At 59.6% G+C, this 20,566-nt stretch overlaps 3 protein-coding genes across 7 annotated transcripts; 2 read left to right on the top strand and 1 right to left on the bottom strand.

Moving 5' to 3' along the window:
* Window positions 1-611: 611 nt before the first annotated feature.
* On the top strand, window positions 612-7,049 carry CDK9 (cyclin dependent kinase 9). Its single transcript, XM_010720836.4, has 7 exons — window positions 612-766; window positions 984-1,065; window positions 1,532-1,622; window positions 3,441-3,607; window positions 3,772-3,943; window positions 4,017-4,165; window positions 5,343-7,049. The coding sequence occupies exons 1-7, from the start codon at window positions 675-677 to the stop codon at window positions 5,706-5,708; spliced, it is 1,119 nt and encodes a 372-aa protein (XP_010719138.1). The 5' UTR covers window positions 612-674; the 3' UTR covers window positions 5,709-7,049.
* On the top strand, window positions 6,750-11,326 carry FPGS (folylpolyglutamate synthase). Of its 4 annotated transcripts, none has more exons than XM_085239719.1 (15): window positions 7,236-7,485; window positions 7,825-7,953; window positions 8,054-8,107; window positions 8,207-8,271; window positions 8,349-8,463; window positions 8,541-8,618; window positions 8,776-8,837; window positions 8,914-9,016; window positions 9,083-9,160; window positions 9,242-9,389; window positions 9,465-9,566; window positions 9,688-9,838; window positions 9,914-9,989; window positions 10,287-10,353; window positions 10,426-11,326. In XM_085239719.1, exons 1-15 carry the CDS (start codon window positions 7,297-7,299, stop codon window positions 10,848-10,850), a joined length of 1,842 nt encoding a protein of 613 aa, XP_085095845.1. In that variant the 5' UTR covers window positions 7,236-7,296; the 3' UTR covers window positions 10,851-11,326. The 4 variants fall into 4 exon arrangements, with proteins under 4 accessions (XP_085095847.1, XP_085095843.1, XP_085095845.1 ...); XM_085239718.1 differs by having other exon boundaries at window positions 7,238-7,485; window positions 9,462-9,566; XM_085239721.1 differs by lacking the exon at window positions 7,236-7,485 and adding an exon at window positions 6,750-6,889 and having other exon boundaries at window positions 9,242-9,566.
* On the bottom strand, window positions 11,162-20,511 carry ENG (endoglin). Of its 2 annotated transcripts, none has more exons than XM_085239723.1 (15): window positions 20,349-20,511; window positions 17,198-17,355; window positions 15,416-15,550; window positions 14,753-14,903; window positions 14,382-14,538; window positions 14,167-14,299; window positions 13,915-14,089; window positions 13,683-13,834; window positions 13,453-13,590; window positions 13,270-13,314; window positions 13,088-13,198; window positions 12,756-13,001; window positions 12,508-12,571; window positions 12,314-12,415; window positions 11,162-11,882 (listed from the first exon to the last, which is right to left on the bottom strand). In XM_085239723.1, the coding sequence occupies exons 1-15, from the start codon at window positions 20,404-20,406 to the stop codon at window positions 11,764-11,766; spliced, it is 1,944 nt and encodes a 647-aa protein (XP_085095849.1). In that variant the 5' UTR covers window positions 20,407-20,511; the 3' UTR covers window positions 11,162-11,763. The 2 variants fall into 2 exon arrangements, with proteins under 2 accessions (XP_085095849.1, XP_085095848.1); XM_085239722.1 differs by having other exon boundaries at window positions 11,162-11,862.
* Window positions 20,512-20,566: the final 55 nt, after the last annotated feature.

The following is a 20,566-nucleotide window of genomic DNA, read 5'->3' as shown; positions in this document are numbered from 1 at the left end:
CCGTTGTCCCCTGTACTCCTGTCCCCTGTTGTCCCTGCAGTCCCCTCCTGGCTGCTCAGGAGCCATCAATGGGACTATGCTTTAGGGCTGCCCCACGATCGCCGGGTGCCGGCCGTAGAGCGGGATGGCAGCTCCATGGATGGAGGTCTCACATGCACATATGGGGCTCAGCCCCATGGTGGAGCCCCAGGACCCCACTGCACCGTGTGCTGCGGGAGCTGCGTTGCCTGGGGGAACATTTCTATGAGGGATGCTGTGGCCCAGACCTGGTGCCAGTCACAGGGCCTTGTCCCCAGGAGCCACCTCCGTGTCCCTGCACGGCCGTGGCACTTCCTACATGCTCCCTGCTTTTGGAAGCCAGCAGCCCCAGATGAGCCATTCTGCACGCAAACAGATCGGGCAGGGGGATGTGGCTGTCCGCATTTGTTGTGGCGTGTGTTGCACTGGGGCAGAGGCTGGGGATCCCCTCCTGCCCATTGCGGTGACACTCTGCTCCGGGGGCCGTGCTCTGAGATGAGTCACGACGAGGGGACGCGGGCAGCGGCCCTAAGCGCGAAAGGTTTATCCGGGGTGACAACATGGCGGCCGACGGCGGCCTACAAATCCCGGCAGGCAGCGCGGCGGCGCGCCGGAAGTAGCGTAGCGGGAGGGCGGAAGTGAGGGCGGCGGCCGGCATGGCCAAGCAGTACGACATGGTGGAGTGCCCGTTCTGCGATGAGGTCTCCAAGTACGAGAAGCTCGCCAAAATCGGGCAGGGAACCTTCGGGTGAGCGCTCCGGACCTCGGGCCCGCTCCCGGCGGGGCCTGGCTCCTCTCGGGCCCGTTCCCTACGGCTCCTCCCCGTCCTGGGGCCCAGGCCGCGGTCTGACCCGGGGCCTTTGTGCCGGGGGCGGCCGGGCTGGGGGCTGCGGCCTCGTCCGCCTCCTCGCGGGGCCGTCCGTGCGGTCCTTTCCTTACTCACGGGTCTCTTCCCGTTCTTACAGGGAAGTGTTCAAAGCCAAGCACCGACAGACGGGCAAAAAGGTGGCGCTGAAGAAGGTGTTGATGGAAAATGAGAAGGAGGGGGTAAGTGTGGGCGTGCGGCCGTGCTGTGCTTGGGAAGGGCTGGGTTGGAGAGCTCGGGGAGGAGTGGCGGGCTTTGGAATGGCGGATTGGAGGGCGCTCCGTGGAACGTCAGCGTGTGTTCTTCAACAGTATTTACTTCTGTAATGTGCCAGGTCTTGAGTACACAGCGTGGGGGGTGGGGCGGTTGTGCTGTGGGTCGGTTGGGGCCGTGCTGTGCCCTCAGGCAGGGGAGGGTGGGTGTCTGCGTCACTAAACACCTCCACCTTGTGGCAGAATCCCTCTCCTAAAGGTGGTCTGATGGCCAATGAGTTTTGTCGGTGTCCCTATAATATTTTGAAGTTTCAGTTGCTCTTAAGTAAGTTGTTGCAATGCTACTCCTGCTGTGCTGCAGCAGTCCAATCTCTCCTGTTCTCTAGGCAGATGTGTGCTGCACTCCTAACCCATGTCTTCTGCTTCTTCTTTCCAGTTCCCCATCACAGCTCTGCGAGAGATTAAAATCCTCCAGCTGCTCAAGCATGAGAATGTGGTGAACCTCATAGAAATCTGTAGGACCAAAGGTAGCTGGCGGGGTCTCCTTTGTGCTGGCTGCTTTTGCTGAGGTGGTGTCTGTTTTCAGTCTTTGTTCATGGCTGAGCAGGCTGCTGTGTTGCAGTAGGGATGGATCCTCCAGCTGAGCACGGGCTCAAGTCTTTAATCTGGGGTGACCATACGCTCATCTGTGGAAATTCATTCTGAATGAATGCTACTGTGCTGCAGCTTGGCTGGAAAAAGCTGTTGTCAGTGCTGCTGGAGCGTGCCTGTGATGTCAACAGTGAACACTGTCTGTGTGCTGTCTGAATGGCTTTAAATAAACCTGCAGCAGGAGAGAATTTGAAGCAGAGGATTTTCTGCCTGGTGGTGGGTTTGCAGCTTTATGGTGCTGATGCTATTGGGAGCAGGAGCTGTGCTTCTGCATGTGCTTACGTGGCTCGTGGAGCTTTGTGCTGGTGACAGCTCCAGCTGGAGACATGCTCAGCCTCTCGTTCTGTGCGTGACAGAACCCCCCAGGCTTTGAGGGCTGGATTAGAAGTGCTGCAGCTTCACAGTGAGTGATTCAGTTGCTCTCTGCTGAGCTGCTGTTCCATCTCGTCGCTGCAGGCAGTCCCTGGGGAGGGAAGGCAGCATGTCTGCTGTGTGACTGGTGTGCTTAATGCACCTGGCCTGGCTCTGTTTCCAGGGAAATCATTTTAAAGCATTTCCTCAGTTTTATATATCCTTCTCTTGTACGGATTTGTACTGCAAAAGGAGTTTTGAAAGTGACAGATGATATTAAAGCCTGCTGTGCTGTAATCAGTCTTTTTGGTTAAATAAAATTGATAGTGGCACCTTTCTGCTGCTGATGTTTTCTATGCTGAACTGGTAGCAACCTCAGGACTAGGTCTGGGAACCTGGTATTGCTCCATAGAATGTAGGTTACTGCCAGTTTTTGGAACCAGTAGGTATGAGGAAAAACACCACCAAGAAGTTAATTTTTAATTCTTGGTGTGATTAAGCCAGCTGTGATGACTGCATGTTTCTGGCATGCCTAAGGTAAATATTTTTGTAGATCTGTCAAATCGTTTTGGTTTTGTTTAAATTCCAGTTTTCATCCAAATCTACTCTGACAATCTAGAAAGCATCCTCCAGGCACGCAGAGGGGAGCTGCTACATTTACTGTGCAGGCTGAGCTTAGCCCTCATTTTTTGGTTGTTGTTGCTGATCAGCAGGTTTTGCTGTGCACAGCTGATGAAAATCAGCCCTTCATTTTGGTGTTTTGCATGTGTGCTCTACGAACAAGATTGGAATTGATTGCTTCACTTGAGGTTTCCTGTTATTGACCATAAATTGCAATTGAAATAGGGGTTTTAAATCATATTGATCTGCATCAGTCTGTTTTCATAGATACCGTTTGAGGTTGCAGTAAACTTCATTTTCTAATGTTGTTTTAGAAAGATCTGCTGTATTCTTGTGAGCGTCTTTGCCTGTGCCTCCTCCAATGCTGATGCAGTGATTGTGCTTGGCTAGCAGCTGTGTGTGTGCGCCCATGGGCTGCAGTTTGTAGGCATGAAACCCCACAGCCATCGTGCGTGCAGCACAACACACAAATGAAGCTTTTTTTGCTCTTTCCTTGCCTTTCTCATGATATTTACTACCACTCTGATCCTTATCCCCTGTCCTTCAGTTGCTTGTTTTGCTGTTTTAATACTTCTTTTTGAAGGATCTTGAGGTGTCTGGGGTCCCTGTTTTGATGTTTTTCTGCCATGAGGTTTCACCTAGTGAGTGAGGATGGACGGAGGTCAGGAGGAGCTCTGATGGGACTGAAAATTGCTGACTGTCCCTCCTTGCCTCTCCTGTAGCCTCTCCATACAACCGCTGCAAGGGAAGTATCTACCTGGTGTTTGACTTCTGTGAGCACGACCTGGCTGGCCTTCTCAGCAACACCCACGTCAAGTTCACGCTCTCAGAGATCAAGAAAGTTATGCAGATGCTATTGAATGGACTTTATTACATCCACAGGAACAAGGTAATGGGCCAGATCTGTGCTGTGGTCCGAGGTGTCGTACTATAGATTGGAGGGAAGTTCTACTTTGTCCTTCATCTCCCGATTCTGAGCGCCCTGCTGGCACCTGGGTGCCCAAGGAGGTGATAACTCAGTGGCTTAACTTTTTGATGTCTGTTTTTGCACAGATCTTGCATCGAGACATGAAAGCTGCGAACGTTCTGATCACGCGGGACGGAGTCCTGAAGCTCGCAGACTTTGGGCTGGCTCGAGCTTTCAGCCTGGCTAAGAACAGCCAGCCAAATCGCTACACCAACCGTGTTGTGACTCTGTGGTATCGGCCACCAGAGCTGCTGCTAGGTAGGAGGTGATGGGTGCTGCTGGCTTCTCCTTCCTTCACATCCCAGGTGATTTACAGAGCGCCTCTGTTTAGGGGAGCGGGACTACGGGCCCCCCATTGACCTGTGGGGTGGAGGCTGCATCATGGCAGAGATGTGGACCCGCAGCCCCATCATGCAGGGGAACACGGAGCAGCACCAGCTCACCCTCATTAGCCAGCTCTGCGGATCCATCACGCCAGAGGTGAGGGTGAGAGTGTGGGCAGGCTGTGGGATCTGCAACGCAGCAGTGAGGGCAGGGACTGGCACAAGGCACTTCTGATCCTCTTCCCTCTCCTATGTGTGGCCTGTTGTGTGCTCCCAGCACTGGAGTGTGGCTGCTGCTGGCAGTGAGGCTGGGGAGGCTGCTGGGAGCCGAATGCCCAGCTGAACACAGAGCATCCATGCTGCTGTGTGTAAACTTCAGCTCTCCCATGACTCACAGCACCTCCTTACACATAAGAGGGTGAATTTGGCCTTTTCTGGGATGACTGAGTGGTGTACTTTTGAGCACTGAGAGGATGCTGGTTGCTCAGAGAGTGAAAGAACAGAACATTACATGTAGGAATCTATTCTGTGCTCATCTGAGACAAAACCCCCAAACATCTTCCGTCTTTCTGGTTTTTGTTTGTTTGTTTCAAGTGCTTTGCCTTCTTCACCTTGGAAAGCCTGTTTAGTTCTGGCTTGTGATTTGTGGTTGCAGCTCAGCTCTTGTGTGAACTCTCAGCACTTTCTCAGCTTCTTATTTCAGGGAAGTCTGCCCTGCCCTCTGGTGGGGGATTGAGCCAGGAGAGATCTTGGCCAGGGCTGTAATTACACAGGGTGAGATGGGCAGATGGTTTTGCACACAGTGTGGAGGATGATGTCTCTGTTACTTACACCAAAGGTGCTTCCTTTTGTGCCCAAGCACTTCCTGCTCTTATCTCTCCCAGACTGAGGTTGATATAAGAGCAGGTGATTGCAGCAGGCTGTAGTTTCTTAGAATAAAAGGTGCTCCGTACATCCAGGTTGTTATTTTAGCAAAGAGTTTTGCCCTTGGCCTTTCTGGATATTGAAGTTGGCCCAAGCCAGCTAGTGTTCTCTAGTAGATTTTTTTGTGTGCTTGTGAAAATCAGAAATCCTGGAGTATCTTCAGGAGTGCCGTGCCATGTGCTGTTCCCACAGCAGGAGGATTCTGTCCTGACTTGTCTGCATGTCTTTAGGCCTTAGTGCACTCTTTATTGCCTTCTTCGTGCTGTGGGAACGAGGTTTGCTGACTGGGAGGTTATAAAATGCTATTGTTCGCTCTGCAAACCTCACACTGGTTTGCCTGAGGGTGTCAGGGAGCGCTCAAGCCATTGCTGATGCTATCTTCTCTGTCCTCTCTGTCCTGACCCTTCCAGGTCTGGCCGAATGTGGATAAGTATGAGCTGTACCAGAAGCTGGAGCTCCCCAAGGGTCAGAAGCGCAAGGTGAAGGATCGCCTGAAGGCCTACGTCAAGGACCCCTATGCACTCGACCTCATCGACAAGCTGCTGGTGCTGGACCCGGCCCAACGCATCGACAGCGATGATGCGCTGAACCACGACTTCTTCTGGTCAGACCCCATGCCCTCGGACCTCAAAAACATGCTGTCCACCCACAACCAGTCCATGTTCGAGTACCTGGCCCCGCCACGCAGGAGGGGTGGGCACATGCCCCAGCAGCCAGCAAACCAGGGCAGGAACCCTGCGGCTACCAACCAGACTGAGTTTGACAGGGTGTTTTGAGCAGGGTCCTGGCTGGGCTGCTCTGCGGGATGTGTTGAGCAGGGGTGTCTCAGCATGGTCTCTCTCTCTGATCAGGGACTTCCTTCAAGGCCAAGTGCCTGGTGGCTTTACCTGAGCTCTGCCCTCCCCTCTCCTTGTGCAGCAGCTCTGCCACCAAGGAGCTGCAGCAGGCAGCTGTGTGGTTGTGTATGTGTGTGAGTGTGTGTGAGTGTGAGTGGGGAAGTGATGCCTATGAGCCCGCAGCTGTTTCCCTGTGGCTTTGGCACAGCCCGTGTCCCCACAGAGCAGTCCATATTGATTATGTTAATCTTGTGAATTGATTGCTATGGATCTGATGATGGAGAAACTGGCTCTGTCAGCACTGGGGCTTGCTGCGGGGAGCCCTGCTGGGAGCTGTCTGCAGCTCTCATTTGGTGTTAGCTCCTGTACTGCATGTCCTCTGAACGCCCAAGTGTTGGTGTAGGATGCTGCAGATGCTTCTGAGTAATGTGGGGAAAGCAGAGTGGCTCCAGGCTTAATGACCAACTCTTGCTCCAGCGTTGAAGGAGGCTTACTGGGCCGGCCACGCTGATGGAACTGGTTGCTCCATACAGCCAGGATTTACAGTAGGAATTAGCACTCAGTGTGCTTTCCTGGCTCTGGACTGCAATTAAGTTCTTTGTGGGACACACCCAGACAGCTGCGTGCTTTCTTCCCATAGTGCTAATGATGGAGCTGGAGTTGCTGTACTCAGGCTGTGCTCTGGCTTTCGCTTGGAAGCAGCCCCCTGTCCTTGTTTCACCATGTTTCACAGCATGGTTGTACTGGAGCTGCAAGGGCCGCTCTGCTTACAAACACTCCCGTGTGCACTCCTCTGTCCTGGAGCCATTTGTGTGCAGTCTGGAGCAGGGCTGCTGCCTTCCCCACACCGGGCACTGCCGGAGCACTGGTGCAGAGCAAGAGTTCCTTCCCACCTTGTCTTCCATGACTGACCTCCAGCTGGAGCTGGCTGCCTTTTCCCAAGCCACACGAATCCCCAGACTTTCCAATGAGCAACGTGTACAAAATGCAGGGGGTTATAACCTTTGCCATTTGATAAGTTGTCCGTTAACCAGGAGGAGCAGAGCAGCTCTGGGCGCACAGCAGTGGGCATTGGACTGGTGTGAGAGCAGTGGGTGAGGATGATAAAGGACACCTATAAGGTAAATGTGACACGGTGGAGGGCTCTGGAATAGCGTCTGGGTACGGAGGGGACTTGATGTCTTTTTTTTTTTTTTTTGGGGGGGAGGACAAATGAAGTTGGTTGCAAGCAATAAGCCAGATTGCTCCGTCAGTTGTGAATAAACACGGTCCCGTTCCAAAGGGCTGCTTCCTTTCCCCTGCGTGTGGACGTGCCGCCGCAGCCGGCTGCGGGGAGGGATGTGGCGGAGGGGGACGCGTGGCTCCGCTCTGCTTTTGCTGCGCTCCGCAACGTCGCGGCGGGATGATGGGGGGGGGTTGGGGGGCGCTCTCAGCGCCCCGCGTGGCACCGCTCCTTCGGGGGCCGCCCCGCCGCCCCTCTCCGTCACGTCGCCCGCTGGGACGTGGCGGCGCTTTGCCCTTTCCAAAGATGGCGGCGGGGCGGGGCCGCGGCCGGGGGAACGGCGGCGCGCGCGGAGTGCGAGGCGGCGCGGGGCGGCGCGGCGCGATGGTGGCGCGGGGGCTGCGCGCGCTGCGCGGGGCGCTGCGGGGAGCGGCGGGGAGCGGCGGGAGGCGGCTCAGCACGCGCCCGGCCCGCGTCCCTGCGACGGACTATCAGGTAGTTGGAGTCGGGGGGGGCTGCGGGAGGGACGGGGCACGGAGTCGGGCCGGAAGGGAGCGGGCGTGCGGGGTCGGAGGCCGCTCCGAGCCGGCGTTCTGCGGGAAGGGAGCGGGAGCGGCGGCGCGCGTGCGGCGGGGCGTCCGGCGGCGCTTCGGTAACGGTGAGCGCGGAGCGGGGGGAGAACCGCGGTGCGGGGCCGTCCGGTGCGGGTGCTGCACGTGGATGCCCCCGGGAGCCGCCCCGGCGATAAGAGGTCGGTGCCCTCCGCGCTCACGCCGCAGCGGGCGCGGGGCCGAGACCGCCGTGATGGGCGCCGCAGCCGCCGCTTCGTTCCAGGATGCCATCCGCACGCTGAACACGCTGCAGACAAACGCCAGTTACCTGGAGCAGGTGAAGCGGGAACGCGGGGACCCCCGGGCCCAGCTGGAGGCCATGCGGGGTTTTTTGGAGAGGAGCGGGCTGCAGGTGAGCCCACGGGTCCCGCTATGGCATCTGTGTCCCCGCACGTGTCCGGCTCCCCACGTGACGCGCGGCCCCGGGGTCTCACGCGGCGCTCACCCCGCAGGTCGAGGACCTGGATCGTCTGAACATCATCCACGTCACGGGGACGAAGGGCAAGGTGAGTGGGAGTGCGTGCTGGGGTCGTGGAGGGGACACGCTACCGTTTTGCCTTCCCCTCCCCCCCCCCGTTGCTGTGCTGATGTCGGTGTGTCCCCAGGGCTCAGCCTGTGCCTTCACCGAGCGCATCCTGCGTGGCTATGGGCTGCGGACTGGCTTCTACAGGTGGGCAGTGGGCACTGGGGGGGGGTTCTGGGGGTGAGCTGGGGCTGAACGTACCCCCAACGTCCTGCCCCCCCCAGCTCCCCCCACTTGGTGCAGGTACGCGAGCGGATCCGTATCAATGGGCAGCCACTGAGCAAGGAGCTGTTCAGCAAGTACTTCTGGCTGGTGTACCGCCGGCTGTGGGACACTAAGGTGGGGTACGGGGTGTCCTGGGGCTCGCTGCGGTGTGGGGAGCCCCCACAGCCCCTCCTGATACCCCCATCCTGCAGGATGAGGCGCAGGCCAACATGCCGGCGTACTTCCGCTTCCTCACCATCATGGCCTTCCATGTCTTCCTGCAGGAGAAGGTGGGTGGTGTGATGCTGGGAAGGGCTGCCTGGCGGTGGCAGGGTCAGTGTCCCCATGGAGGTGTGGTGTCGAGTGATGTGATGTGATGTGATGAGTTGAAGTCAGACATGGGGATCTGAGAGCTCTTTTCCAGCTGGAACTGTTCTGTGCACACAGGTGGACCTGGCGGTGGTGGAGGTGGGCATCGGCGGTGCCTTCGACTGCACCAACATCATCAGGTAGGAGCGGGTTGGGCTCTGCACCCTCTGTCTGTGCCATCCCTGTGTCACTGCCGTGCTCACGCTGTGTCCCCAGGACACCGGTGGTGTGCGGCGTCTCCTCGTTGGGCATCGACCACACCAGCATCCTGGGGGACACGGTGGAGAAGATCGCTTGGCAGAAAGGTGGCATTTTTAAGGTAGGAAGAAGGCCTCGCATCCCATTCTAGCCCTGTGTTTGGATCCTAACCACCCATCTTCCACAGCCCGGCGTGCCGGCGTTCACAGTGCCGCAGCCCGAGCAACCGCTGGAAGTGCTCCGGGACCGAGCACGGGAGTGTGGGGTGAGCTCAGGGGACAGCGTGGGGCTGAGCCTTGGGATGGGGGGCCTCTATGGGTCCGGGCTCAGCCTCCTGTCCTCACAGTGCCCGCTGTACCTCTGCCCCGAGCTGGATGCCTTTGAGGCGGGGACGCGGGTGCTGGAGCTGGGGCTGGCGGGCAGCCACCAGCGCTCCAATGCTGCTCTGGCTCTGCAGCTCTCACGGACGTGGCTGCAGCGGCGCGGTTACGAGGGTAAGGCCCCACGTGGGGCTGGGGGGCACGGCCTGAGCGGTGCTATCGTGGCTCACAGTGTGCCACCCCCAGCAGGTACCGATGTGCTGCAGGACGTGCTGCCCGGAGCGGAGCTGTCGGCACAGCGCTCGGTGCCACTGGCACCCACGTTTTGCCCCAGTGATGCCATGATCCAAGGTGCAGCACGGGCAGTGGGGGGCTGTGCTTGACTGTGATCCCCCTGCCGTGACGTTCTGGTGCTGGGGATGGCAAGATCCAGCCATGCTTTTTCCTCTCCCCCCCCTCCCCCCCCACCCAGGGCTGCGGGACACAGAGTGGCCGGGCCGTACCCAGGTGCTGCCGCACGGTCCTGTGACGTGGTACATCGATGGGGCTCACACCACCAGCAGCATCCAAGCCTGCGTCCGCTGGTTTCGCCAGGCAGCCCTCAATGAGGACAAACCCCAGGAGTAAGGAGGGGACATGGGGAGGGGGTCAAGGATAATGGGGCATAGGCAGCACCCACCCATCCCTTGTCCCTATAGTGGCTCTGAAGTGCGGGTGCTGCTCTTCAATGCTACGGGGGACCGGGACACAGCTGCACTACTGAAGCTGCTGCTGGTGAGGTTTTGGGGTGCTTGTGGGGGAGGTGCTGTCCTTGGGCCCCACTTTGCTGCGGGTGCTGGGAGCCACATGGTGGAGCTTCATCCGTCTGTCTTTCTGTCCTGCTGTCCTGTTGTCTCCCAGCTCAATGTCCCCCTCCTTTCCAAGGGGTTCACAGCCCCAGCTGCAGTCCTAACACCCTCCACCGAGCTCTGCTGAGCTGGGACAGGTCCTGGTGGCATTGTGATAGCAGTGGGGGGCCTGTTCTGGGAGTTTCTGTGTCTCCTGCCCCGCTGATCTCCCTTCTCCCCACAGCCCTGCCACTTTGACTACGCCGTCTTCTGCCCCAACTTCACAGAGGTGGCGGTGGCTGCTAGCGCAGGTGAGTACCGGGCTCTGGGGGTGGTCCCTCCCCATAGCCCCATCCCTGAACCTGCCCTCGTCCCCCCTGCAGACCAACAAAACTTCAACGTGACACTGGAGAACGCCCTCACACGCTGTGTGGAGAACCAGAAGACGTGGACGCGGCTGATGGAGGAGAAGGGGGGCCCCTGGCTGCCAGCCCCCCTGGAGGTGGGGGGGCTGCTGCAACCGGACCCCCTGCGGGGAGCCCTGCTCCTGGTGCCCCCGGCTGAGCGGCCGCTCAACTCCACCTCCCTCGTCTTCCCCTGCATCTCCCACGCGCTGCAGTGGATCACGCAGGGCCGGGATCCCCACCTGCCCCTCCCTGCCTCCAAGGTGGGGGCTCACCCGCACCCTGTGGCCACCAGCGGGGCCGTTTTGCTGCAGGAGGCAGCCGCCATCCGCGTCCTTGTCACCGGCAGCTTGCACCTGGTTGGGGGGGTCCTCAAGCTGCTGGACCCCACGCTATCCCAGTAGTGGGGATGGGGGCTTTGCACCTCCTTGGACTTGAAATTTGGATGATGCTTGGAGGCGAATAGGATCCCCTCCAAGTTGGGCTGTCCCTGGCCCTTCTCACCCCAGTGCCTTTTGTCTTTGCCAGCCCAGGTAGAGGCTGTCCCCATGAGGGTGAGGGGACACTTGTGATGAGATGGACTCAGGGTGCCCCCGGGCTCTGGCAGGGAGACTGTGAGTTCCCTGACCCCCCCCCCTCCCAGGGCAGGTTTTGGGGGTCTGTGTATGCTCTGTGCCCTAGGTATGAGTGATGCTTCAAGGCTCTGTGCCACTAATTTAATGTAGTTTAGGTTTTTATTATTATTAAGTTTGTAACTTTGACCTGGAGCTGGGCTGGGGGGCCTGGGTTGATGTCTGTGCACTGCCCCGAGCTGAGGAGGCAGAAGCGTGGTGCTGCCTGGCCCCCAGCCCCCATCCCAATAAACCATCTGCTGCTCCCAGTGCTGCCCCCCGCCTCCATGGGACAATGCCGGGGGGGGGTCACCCCATCGGGGCTGCACCCGCTGCCCCCCGGCTGCTGCTCAGCGTGCATTTGCTCCGCATTATCAGGGGAAGGATAATGCAGGGTCTGTGGGTGCTGGGGTGCAAATGCTGCCTAAGTGCCAGGACACATCCTGGGGGCACCCACTTTTTGCCTCCAACACCCCCATATGCTGGGAACCCCCTGGAGGGGTGTTGCATGGTGCCCCCCCTTCCCCGCCTTGGGCTGCCTTGGGGGGGCCAAAGCATTCACTGAATGAGTAAGGGTGGCCCTCGGGACAGCGTGGGGCCACGGCCCCCTCCAGGCTCAGCCTGAGGTTTGGGGCAGAAAAAGGCTTTTATGGAGGCTGAGCCGGTGGTGGCGGTGGGGTGATGGCCGAGGGGGGGGCCGAGGGGGTCAGGCCATGCTGCTGGTGGAGCAGGGGGTGCTCTGGGTGCTGCCGATGCTGTGGTTGGTGCTGCTGCTCTCCGAGGCTGGCGCCGTGGTGGAAACCGGCTGCAGTTTGGAGATGGGACCTGCATTACGCCGCCGGTCCAGGGAGGGGGTAGGAAGGGGGGGGGGAAAAGAAAAATAATGTAGGGCCAAAAAATAAAACTCGGCGCCGGCAGGGCCAGCAGGGGATGGCTCATCCTGGATGTGACCTTTCCAGCCCTGATAAGGGACCCGTCCCTGGCGCAGGGCTCATGCTCCCCGGCCAACACAGCTCTGCACCCCCTCCCCGCCCCCGATAAGATGAGGGATGGCGATGGGTTTTGCGGGGACCTTGGGGACTGCAGCTGGCTCACACTCATGAGATGCCTCGGCCAAAAGGGATGTCTGGGTGATAGCAACATGACAGCCCCCCTCCCAGGGACATGCGGGAGGGTTGGGAGTGGGGAGGAGGATGGTTTTCCCAGCAATGGGACGTGCGTATGGGCCCCCCTAACTCCTCCCGAGAGATACTCACGAGTATGCGAGTAGATATACCAGAGCCCAGCAGTGAGGAGTGCGCCGATGAGGAAGGCTCCAAAGGTGATGCCCAGCACAGCGGACAGCCCCAGTCCCTGATCTGCAGCGGGATGAGGCCGTCAGTGTGGGGATACCTTCCCCAGACCCCAGACCAGCAGTGTCCCCCCACCCTGCCCTGTGTCCCCAGCTTACTGTTAGGTGGCCTCCAGACGTCTTTCACCTTCACCTCCAAAACCTTCTCGAAGATGGTGTTGTTCTGCCAGGCAGAGGGTTGGGGTGAGCATGGGGATATTCCCGCCAAGTGCCACCATCCCATGGGGATGTGGTTTCTGTGCCCTGTGCCCAAGGATCCTGGGGACCAAGGGTGCTGTTCCCAGCTTGGTGATAAGCCCATTGATATGCCTAGGGGGACCGTGGTGCCAGATGGGGGTGATGCTGACCTGCAGCCCAGCCTTGCACTTGAGGGTGGCAGAGAAGGGGACGTGCCTGCCCTCGGGGATGGTGTAGGTGAAGCGGAAGCGCCAGACCTTCCTGGTCCAGTTGCTGGGGGGCTCCTCCAGCATGGCCACGCTGGAGCTCTTCGCCTTGTTGCCCTGCACCAGCAGCATTGGCTCCATGCCATGGGCCATCAGATAGCACTCCTTGAGCTGCAGGTCGGCCAGGTAGTCCTCCAAGTGCATGGATGCCTGCATGGGGACAGGGTGACCATTAGGGATGCCGTCGCCCCACGGTGCGGTCCCCACCCCGGTGCCTGGGCCCCATGCATGGGTACCTGCACAAACACCTCCTTGTTGACCTCCAGCTCTGTCTGTGGTGCCTTGAAGTCAGCGGTGGGGAAGAGGCGCAGGAAGAGCTCCCGTGGGATCGAACACTGAAAGGCCACCTGCAAGTCGGGACGGTGTCAGCCACTATTCTGCGTCACCCCCAGTTGGTGACACAGCCACTAACACTTACCCGCACGCTCCGGAGCACCGAGCCCTTGGACAGGCTGAGGATGAGCTGTGAGGAGAGGAGAGAAAGGTTCAGTCAGCCCGGCCATAGAGGTGTCCCCATGAGCATCTCCACTGCTGGGATCTCCTCATGGGGTTGGGGTGGCTCCAGGGTCTCCCCATCAGCACCACAGCCAGCTGTGCTCACCTCATTTTTGGCACGGCCGTGGCTCTCCACCAAGGTGCCGCAGCCGCTGAGCAGGGTGTGCAGCATGAAGTGCGTGGCGTTCTTCTCTGCCTGGCAGCTGATGTCCCGCAGGGTGATGTTCACCACGTCCTTGATGGGCTACAACAAAAGCAACAATCGTGCCCAGCTCCCTCTGGTGTGCCCGGCCAGCCCTCCTCTCACCTCTTAGCACCTGGAGCAGGTGCCCTCACCTCCAGGTGGGACCTGGCGATGACAATTTCCATGGTGTCATCTGTGCACTTCCAGGGGCTGAGCATGAGGAGCAGCGTGCTGGACATGAGTTCAGGGCTGGGGGCTGAGGAGGTGGGCACCGTGGGCGGCTTGGACGGCTTCCTCAGCACCTCTGCAGGGAGAAGGCATGGGGTCTGAGTGAGGACCCCCCCACTTAAACCCCCTGACCCCATTCATGTGCTGTGGACTGACCACGCTCGTGGATCTTCAGTGTGATGTGGGGGCTGATGGGGATGACGGAGTAGGAGGCGATGATGCTGTAGTTCTTCTCAAAGGCTTTGGCGATGAGGCCCTGCTCTGTGTCGGGCAACAGCTCCCCTTTCTGTGGCCCCATGGGGATGTGCAGGATCCTGTAGGTGCCGGAGATCTGCAGGGATGGTGCAGAAGGGAGTGAGCGGAGACAGGGATTGGGGCAGCAGTGGGGAAGTGCCACGAGGGCCGTACCAGGAAATTGAGGCTGCAGTTGTTCAGCATCAGGAGCCAGGTGACGTTGGCTGGGCCCTGCAGGACGAGGATCTGGTTGTTCGGCTTCTGTTCGAGGCAGCTCAGGGTCAGGTTCACCTCCGTGATGGGCAAGCTGCAAAGCCACAAGATACCCTCAGTCCAGCATTAGGCCCCTCTTGGGTGCCCACAAGAGATCCTGACCTCCTCCCCAGTACCTGGGCTTGTGCAGAAGATGGACAATGTGGGCAGCCCTGGCATTGTAGACACTGCTGCTGGTGCAGCCCTTCACCTCACGGAAAAGGACCTCAGCCTCGAGGTGCGGCGTGGCATCAAAGTCCTTCTGGGGAACGCAGTTCAGGGGGCTGCTGCTATCTGCGGGGAAGGCAGGCAGTGCTGGTGGCCACCAAAACTGCACCATTGTCATGGTTTTATGTGACAACCATGCTCAGGGTGCCCACAGCATCACCCCGTGTGTTTCCAGCACAGTGGAGCAGGAGAAGTGCTGTGGTTATCTCATCCTCCCAGAGCCACCCAGTTGTCCCTCCCCTACCAGCCCCCCCCTCCCGCTCCCTGTGCCCCGCCGCACTTTCGCCCAGGTGGAGGTGGATCCTCTGTGGGTCCTTCAGCTCGCTGTAGGATGTGATGCCCCTATAGGTGTTCCGCACCCAGTCCAGCAGATCTCCCTTGGCAGCCTCCGGCAGCTCCGTGCCCTGCACCTTGGGGCTCAGGCAGGCGTCCTGCAGGTGAGCAGCACAAGGAGCTGAGGCAGAGCAGGGCGCACAGATGCATCCCTCTCTGCCACCCGGGAAACACGGGATTCCCACTCCTGGCATGGGCGGTGCTGCTCTGAGCCCAGATGGATTGGCATCTCCAGAGCACTGACTGCATTGCGCTTGGGGTCACACTGCAGGGATTTTAAGCGGCCAGCAGCACGCGAGGAGCTCGGCCCACTTTATTATTAGCCGCAAACAAAGCAGGAGGTTTATTTTGCTAACAAAGCTCCCGGCCCCGGCTCAGCTCACTGGAGCCAAACCCCATCACTGACCTTCCTCCCGGCAGCCGGAGGAAACAGGAGCTTTTTCAAGCGCCATGCGTCATTCGCTGCCTGGCCTGCCCCATGCTCAGATCTGCTGCCAGCAGCCAGCTGTCCCCCAGCTGTGAGCATCATCCACCAGGAGAGGGGACCCAAGCACCCCAGGGGCACCCCCAGGCCCTCCAACTCCTCCATTGGGTCTGTTGTGGCACTCACAGTGCGGATGAGGAGGTCCTGGCACGGGGAGGTGATGCTGGCTGAGCACTGCGGGCACTGGAGGATGAGTACTGCTTGCCGGGTGCAGTCATCAGCTCGTGGTATGATGGACACATTCAGCATGGGAACAGGGGTCTGCAGGGAGCAAGAAGAGGATCAGCACTGCATATGGCTGGGATTGACCCCCCTCCCGTGTCCCCACTGGGACAGCAGAGAGGTACATCGGGCTGGCCCCAAACATGAGCCATGTGGGAGGCAGCAAGGATGGGAGATTTGGCCTTAGGGCAGCGGGAGGGATGCAGGGATGCCACTTGGGTGTATACACACACCAGAGTGTGACAGACCCATCTGGCTACCCCCTTATGGCCCACACTGGGGAGGAGCATCCCCATGTTGTGGCCCTTCATAGGGGTCAGAGCACCAGGGACCAGGTACTGTGTACCAGGCAGCGGGGTGTCACCCAGTGGGGACCGGAGCATCCCCGCAGAGCAGCCCAGGACATCCCCGCCCCATGACCTGGAGCATCCTCACATTGCAATTGGCTCATCCTCACCCCATGCAGCAGAGCATCCCCATCCTGGGTACCGGGATGTGCCCCTGTGGCTCTCCCAGCCCCATCCTTTCACTGTGGCGCCACTGCAGCCCTGGTACAGCACAAAGCAAACGGCAGCAGCAGCACGGCGTGCAGGCGGCCGGCTGTGACCCCATAGAGCTGTGTGGGTGGCCGGGGACCCCGGGTGGCCCTGTGGCGGCAGGAGGAGCCGTGCTGGTTTTCCTGCCGCGTGTTTTGCGGCGCTCCATTGTTTCGCCCCCGCCGAGTGCAGGGAGATGGAGGAGCTGGAGGCTGCGTCTCGCCCTCCGCAGCCTTTTTTTAGGTTTTTTCTTTTTGGTGTTGTTGTGTCGTGTTTTTTTTTTTTTTTTTTTTTTTTTTTTTAATTGCTTTGTGGGATCTGCTTATAGAAAGCAGTTTCCAGTAATTCTTCTAGGAGTGGAGCCAGGTCCCTGCCCGGCTCCCCAGGGCTCGGTGCCGGCGAGCCGAGTGCCACAGCCGTGACATCACTGTGTGTCCCCCGCCGCCTCTGGTGACAAAGCCAGGGCACCCCCGGCTCTGACGCTCACTTGCAGGCGCCTGCGCCAGGGCCAGGCTTCCTGCTCCCCTGCCTGTGCCCCAAAAAGCAGAACCAGGAGAGCTGGGAGGCGGAGAGGACCAGAACCCGGTCCTGCGTTTGCTGGTGCCTCAGCAGCACAAAAGAAGCCCAGCCTGGTTCCTGCAGCCAATTTTCCCCTAATGCTGCCTCCTCCTGCCCAGTCAAAGCCCCCCCACCTCAAGGCTGGGCAGTGCAACCAGGCAGGGGAGCAGTCCCAGGCTCACTGCCCTGCTGTGCCCGGCCTCGAGCACCCACAAAGCAGTCACCATGCTGGGCACGCTGCCTCGACCCAAGTGACTTCCTCCATCCCTCCCTGCATCCATCCACCCCTGTGGACATGCGGGTACCTGGAACACCCAGTGCAGGGACAGTCCCTGTAGCTCAGGCTGTCGCCTTTATAAAGAATTCAAACTGTCCCTTTAGGGGACAGAGCAAAACCACAGCTTCATCTGAGAGGGGAAGTTGGGACATGCAGGGAAATTGCACTGTGGAAAAGGTTAATCTGGTTTCTCTCGCTGCTCGTTACTCAGAGGAAACGATTTTGACAGCAGTCTCAGCTGCATTCACTGCTTGCTGGTCCCACAGTGCCAGGATTGCGTTTCCCCAGGGGGAGCTGGAAAAGGACCTGGCTCACCTTGGACCACTGGATGCTGAGGACGTGCACTTCATGTTCAGTGTGCGTGGAGCTGCTGCTGACGCAGCCCCGCAGCACCGTGCTGGTGGTGTAGGTTAGCGTGATGGGAGGCTCTGCTGTCACCGGCTGCAAGTCGCAGTGCTCGGCTGGAGCGGGATCTGGGCAGAAAACAAAGGGACATCGGTCACTGCCTGGCGGTGTGGGGACAGGGGACGTGCAAGAGGGGCTGTGCTGCGACACCCGCCTGGAGCTGGCGAGTTTGGTCCCATTAATGATCCTCAGATCCGGTCTGGAAAAAAACACTGTCCCCGTGCGGCTTCCCCCAGTGATTGGCCCTCCCCGGCCCCCGCTGCGGCAGGAAATCGGAAGGGCCAGGTGTGGAAATGGCACCGGGCTGTCCCTGCGGAGGTGCGAGGCGGGCGGCGCTGACACTGACCGTCCCGCGCTGCAGCTGCCAAGGGAAATCCTGACTGCAGAACGCTGCCTGCAGCTCCAGACCTGCAAACGCGGAGGTGACGGCCTGGGGCACTTCCCCTGCTCTGGGCAGCGCCGTCCTCGAGCTGCTGTGGATGTCCTCTGGGGCTGTGGGTGCTGCGTTTGGTTCAGATGTGACCAGGAGCACCATCCCTTCTCTGGGGGGGGCCCCCGATGGGCCACCAAAGCAGGAGGAGGCGATGCCCTGTGCCAGGGACACCCTATGTCGGGGACGGGGCGAGGGCCACGCGTGCCGTCCCAGAGCCACGTTGGGGTGGTGAGGCCGAGGCGGCGGGGTCACGGCGCAGGCTCCGCGGTGACGCTGCCGAGGTCCCAACCATTGTCCAGCGCTTCCTCCCCCTGGCGCAGCAGTCGCAGCATCGGGAGGAAGATAAACAGCCTCTTATCTGGGCGCCGCAGCCCGCGGCACTCTTCCCTGCACTGCTGCCCCGGCGGCACCGGGCACAGCCCCGACCCCCGGCATCACAGGGCACGTTGGGTGGCTCGTCACTCCTCTGGTGACACACTGCCAGGAGATGAGGATGCAGCCGTGCAGCCCCACACAGAGTGGGGATGTTGCAGAGGGGCACTGGGGCAGTGGTGCCAAGTGGGCACTGTCCCCAGGGGCAGGCAGTGCTCTGCAGCATGATGTCAGGATCAGATAAGGGCGCTCAGCTGGGCCCAGCCTGCGCCCGCGGGGTCAATCAGATAAGGGGGCATTTATTTTTGTACTCCAGGAAATGTAAAAAAAAAAAAAAAAAAAAAAAAAAAAAAATTAAAAGAAAGAAAACCCACTTGATGTTTTTCCAGCCTCCCACTGCCCGCCCTCGGCCTCTCTGCTGTGTCGCCCCGGCGTGTGAGGGATTCCTGTTTTTTCATAGGAGCAGATCAAAGGCTCCAGGCACAGAACAAAGCCCTGCGGTGCCGGGGTGCCAGGCCTGGGTTCCAGGCTTTGAGGGCTCCAGCAGGGCTGGATGCTCCTAGGCAGCATGGTTTGCTGACACTCATGCAATGAGCTGGCAGGGCTCAGCTGCGCCAGGAGTGGGAATGGAGGGAGTGCAGCAGCCTGGGAGTTGTCATCCCTGGGCCATCACTGACTGCTGTGCCATGGGGAGGTGGCAACGCGGGGTGTACAGCACAGCTACATAAGGCACGGGGTAGAAGGCACAACTACGTGGCACAGGGGTGCTATGGTGCACCCACATAGGATGGGAGCCGTATAGCACAGCTGCAGGTGGTGGGCATGGTGTAGCACTGTCTGTATGGCAGAGCTACACAGGACAAGGACTGTAGAGGCACAGTTACATTAACAGGGGCTTTACTGATTGGTTGTATAGGGCAGGAACCGTACTGAACGCTCAGGACAAGGACTACATGGCACAGATAAATAAACAAAGGATCGTACAGCAGATAGGAAGGACAGGAACTACATTACATCACTATGTGGGACAGTATGGCACAGCTCCATAGGATGAGGACCATATAGCATACAGTACAGCTAAGTAGGACAGGGGCTAGAAGGCACAGCTGAGTAGTATAGGGACCAAAGCTACACAGAACACAGCTCATGTAGCAGAACCATGTTAGTGCAGGGACTGTATGGCACAGCCACACAGGATGCAGAGTAAATGGCACAAGTACAACGGACACGGCACAGCAGCTGTTTGGTACAGCTGCTCAGGACAGAGACTGATTGCACAGCTGCAAAGGATGGAGGCCCAGCAGCACAGCTATATGGGATGGGGAATATATGACTGCTTCACAGGACACAAACCATATGGCACGGCTACAGGATGGGGACCATACCTCATTGCTGCATAGCACACAGACCTTACTGCACATCCACGTAGGATGGGGACCACATTGCACAGCCATAGGACAAAGACAGTATGGCACAGCTATAGAGGACACAGTTTGGCACAGCTACATAGGACGTGGACCTTATGGTGCAGCTACACTGGATGGAGATTGTATGAGACAGCTATAGGACAAGTATGACACAGCTACATAGGATGGGGTCCACACAAGCACAGCCCCATAAGGCATGGCCTGCATGGCACAAACCCCAGGACAGGGACTGTAGGGCATCCCAGCACTGCTGTTGTCCTAGCATCGCTCTGTCCCTGTCCCATCCCAACATGGCACGTCCCCATGTCCCCAGCCCTCTGCCTGCTGGCTGCTGTGGGTGCCCCACAGACCCTCCCTGTGAACCTGCAGCGGTCACGGGGTGAGGGCAGCGTCAGCACTGCTGGGGCTGAAGTGAAGGCAGCAGAACAGTGCCCATCTCCATAGCCACCAACGGCAGGGTGCTTTTGGGGCTCCCTTCCCTGCGCAGCCACCTGGGCGGGTGTTCTGGTGACACTGGGACCACCCCAGGACCCGCTGTGTGCTGTGGTCTCAGGAAGGGAGCAGCAGCCGCACCGCTCTGACACATAGCCGGTGACACAGCCCGGCTTTGGGGCCGCTGGAGGGGTCCCGTGTCAAAGGGGTCCCGTGTCAGCAGGGTCCCATGTCAGAGGGGTCCGTCCCATGCCGGCAGGGTCCCATCCCCGTGCCCGGTACGTGTGCCTCAGCGCGGGGCACAGCTCCTGGCGGATCCCGCCGCGCTCCGGGCGCCTCCTCACCCTCGTCCCCTCCCGTGCCCCGCACACCACCGGGACCCCCCGGCCTCACTCACCGGGACGGCCAAGCAGCGCCAGCAGCAGCGGCAACAGCGGAGAGCTCCGACGGCACATCCCGGCCTCTGCCCCGAACCCAGAGCGCAGTGAGCGGGCGGCGGCGGCAGGAAACCGACTCCCTTCGGCAGGAGGAGGAGGAGGAGGAGGAGGAGGGTCGGCGGGCGGCGCGGCTCCGTGCCGGGAGGAAATGCCGCTCAGCAGCGCTGGAGCCGTGCCG

The sequence above is a fragment of the Meleagris gallopavo genome, chromosome 19 (assembly GCF_905368555.1).
Source record: "Meleagris gallopavo chromosome 19, MGAL_WU_HG_1.1, whole genome shotgun sequence".
NCBI classification, from domain to species: Eukaryota; Metazoa; Chordata; class Aves; order Galliformes; family Phasianidae; genus Meleagris; species Meleagris gallopavo.
The sequence above is the reverse complement of the archived record's forward strand: the minus strand, read 5'-3'. Positions and strand labels throughout refer to the sequence as shown.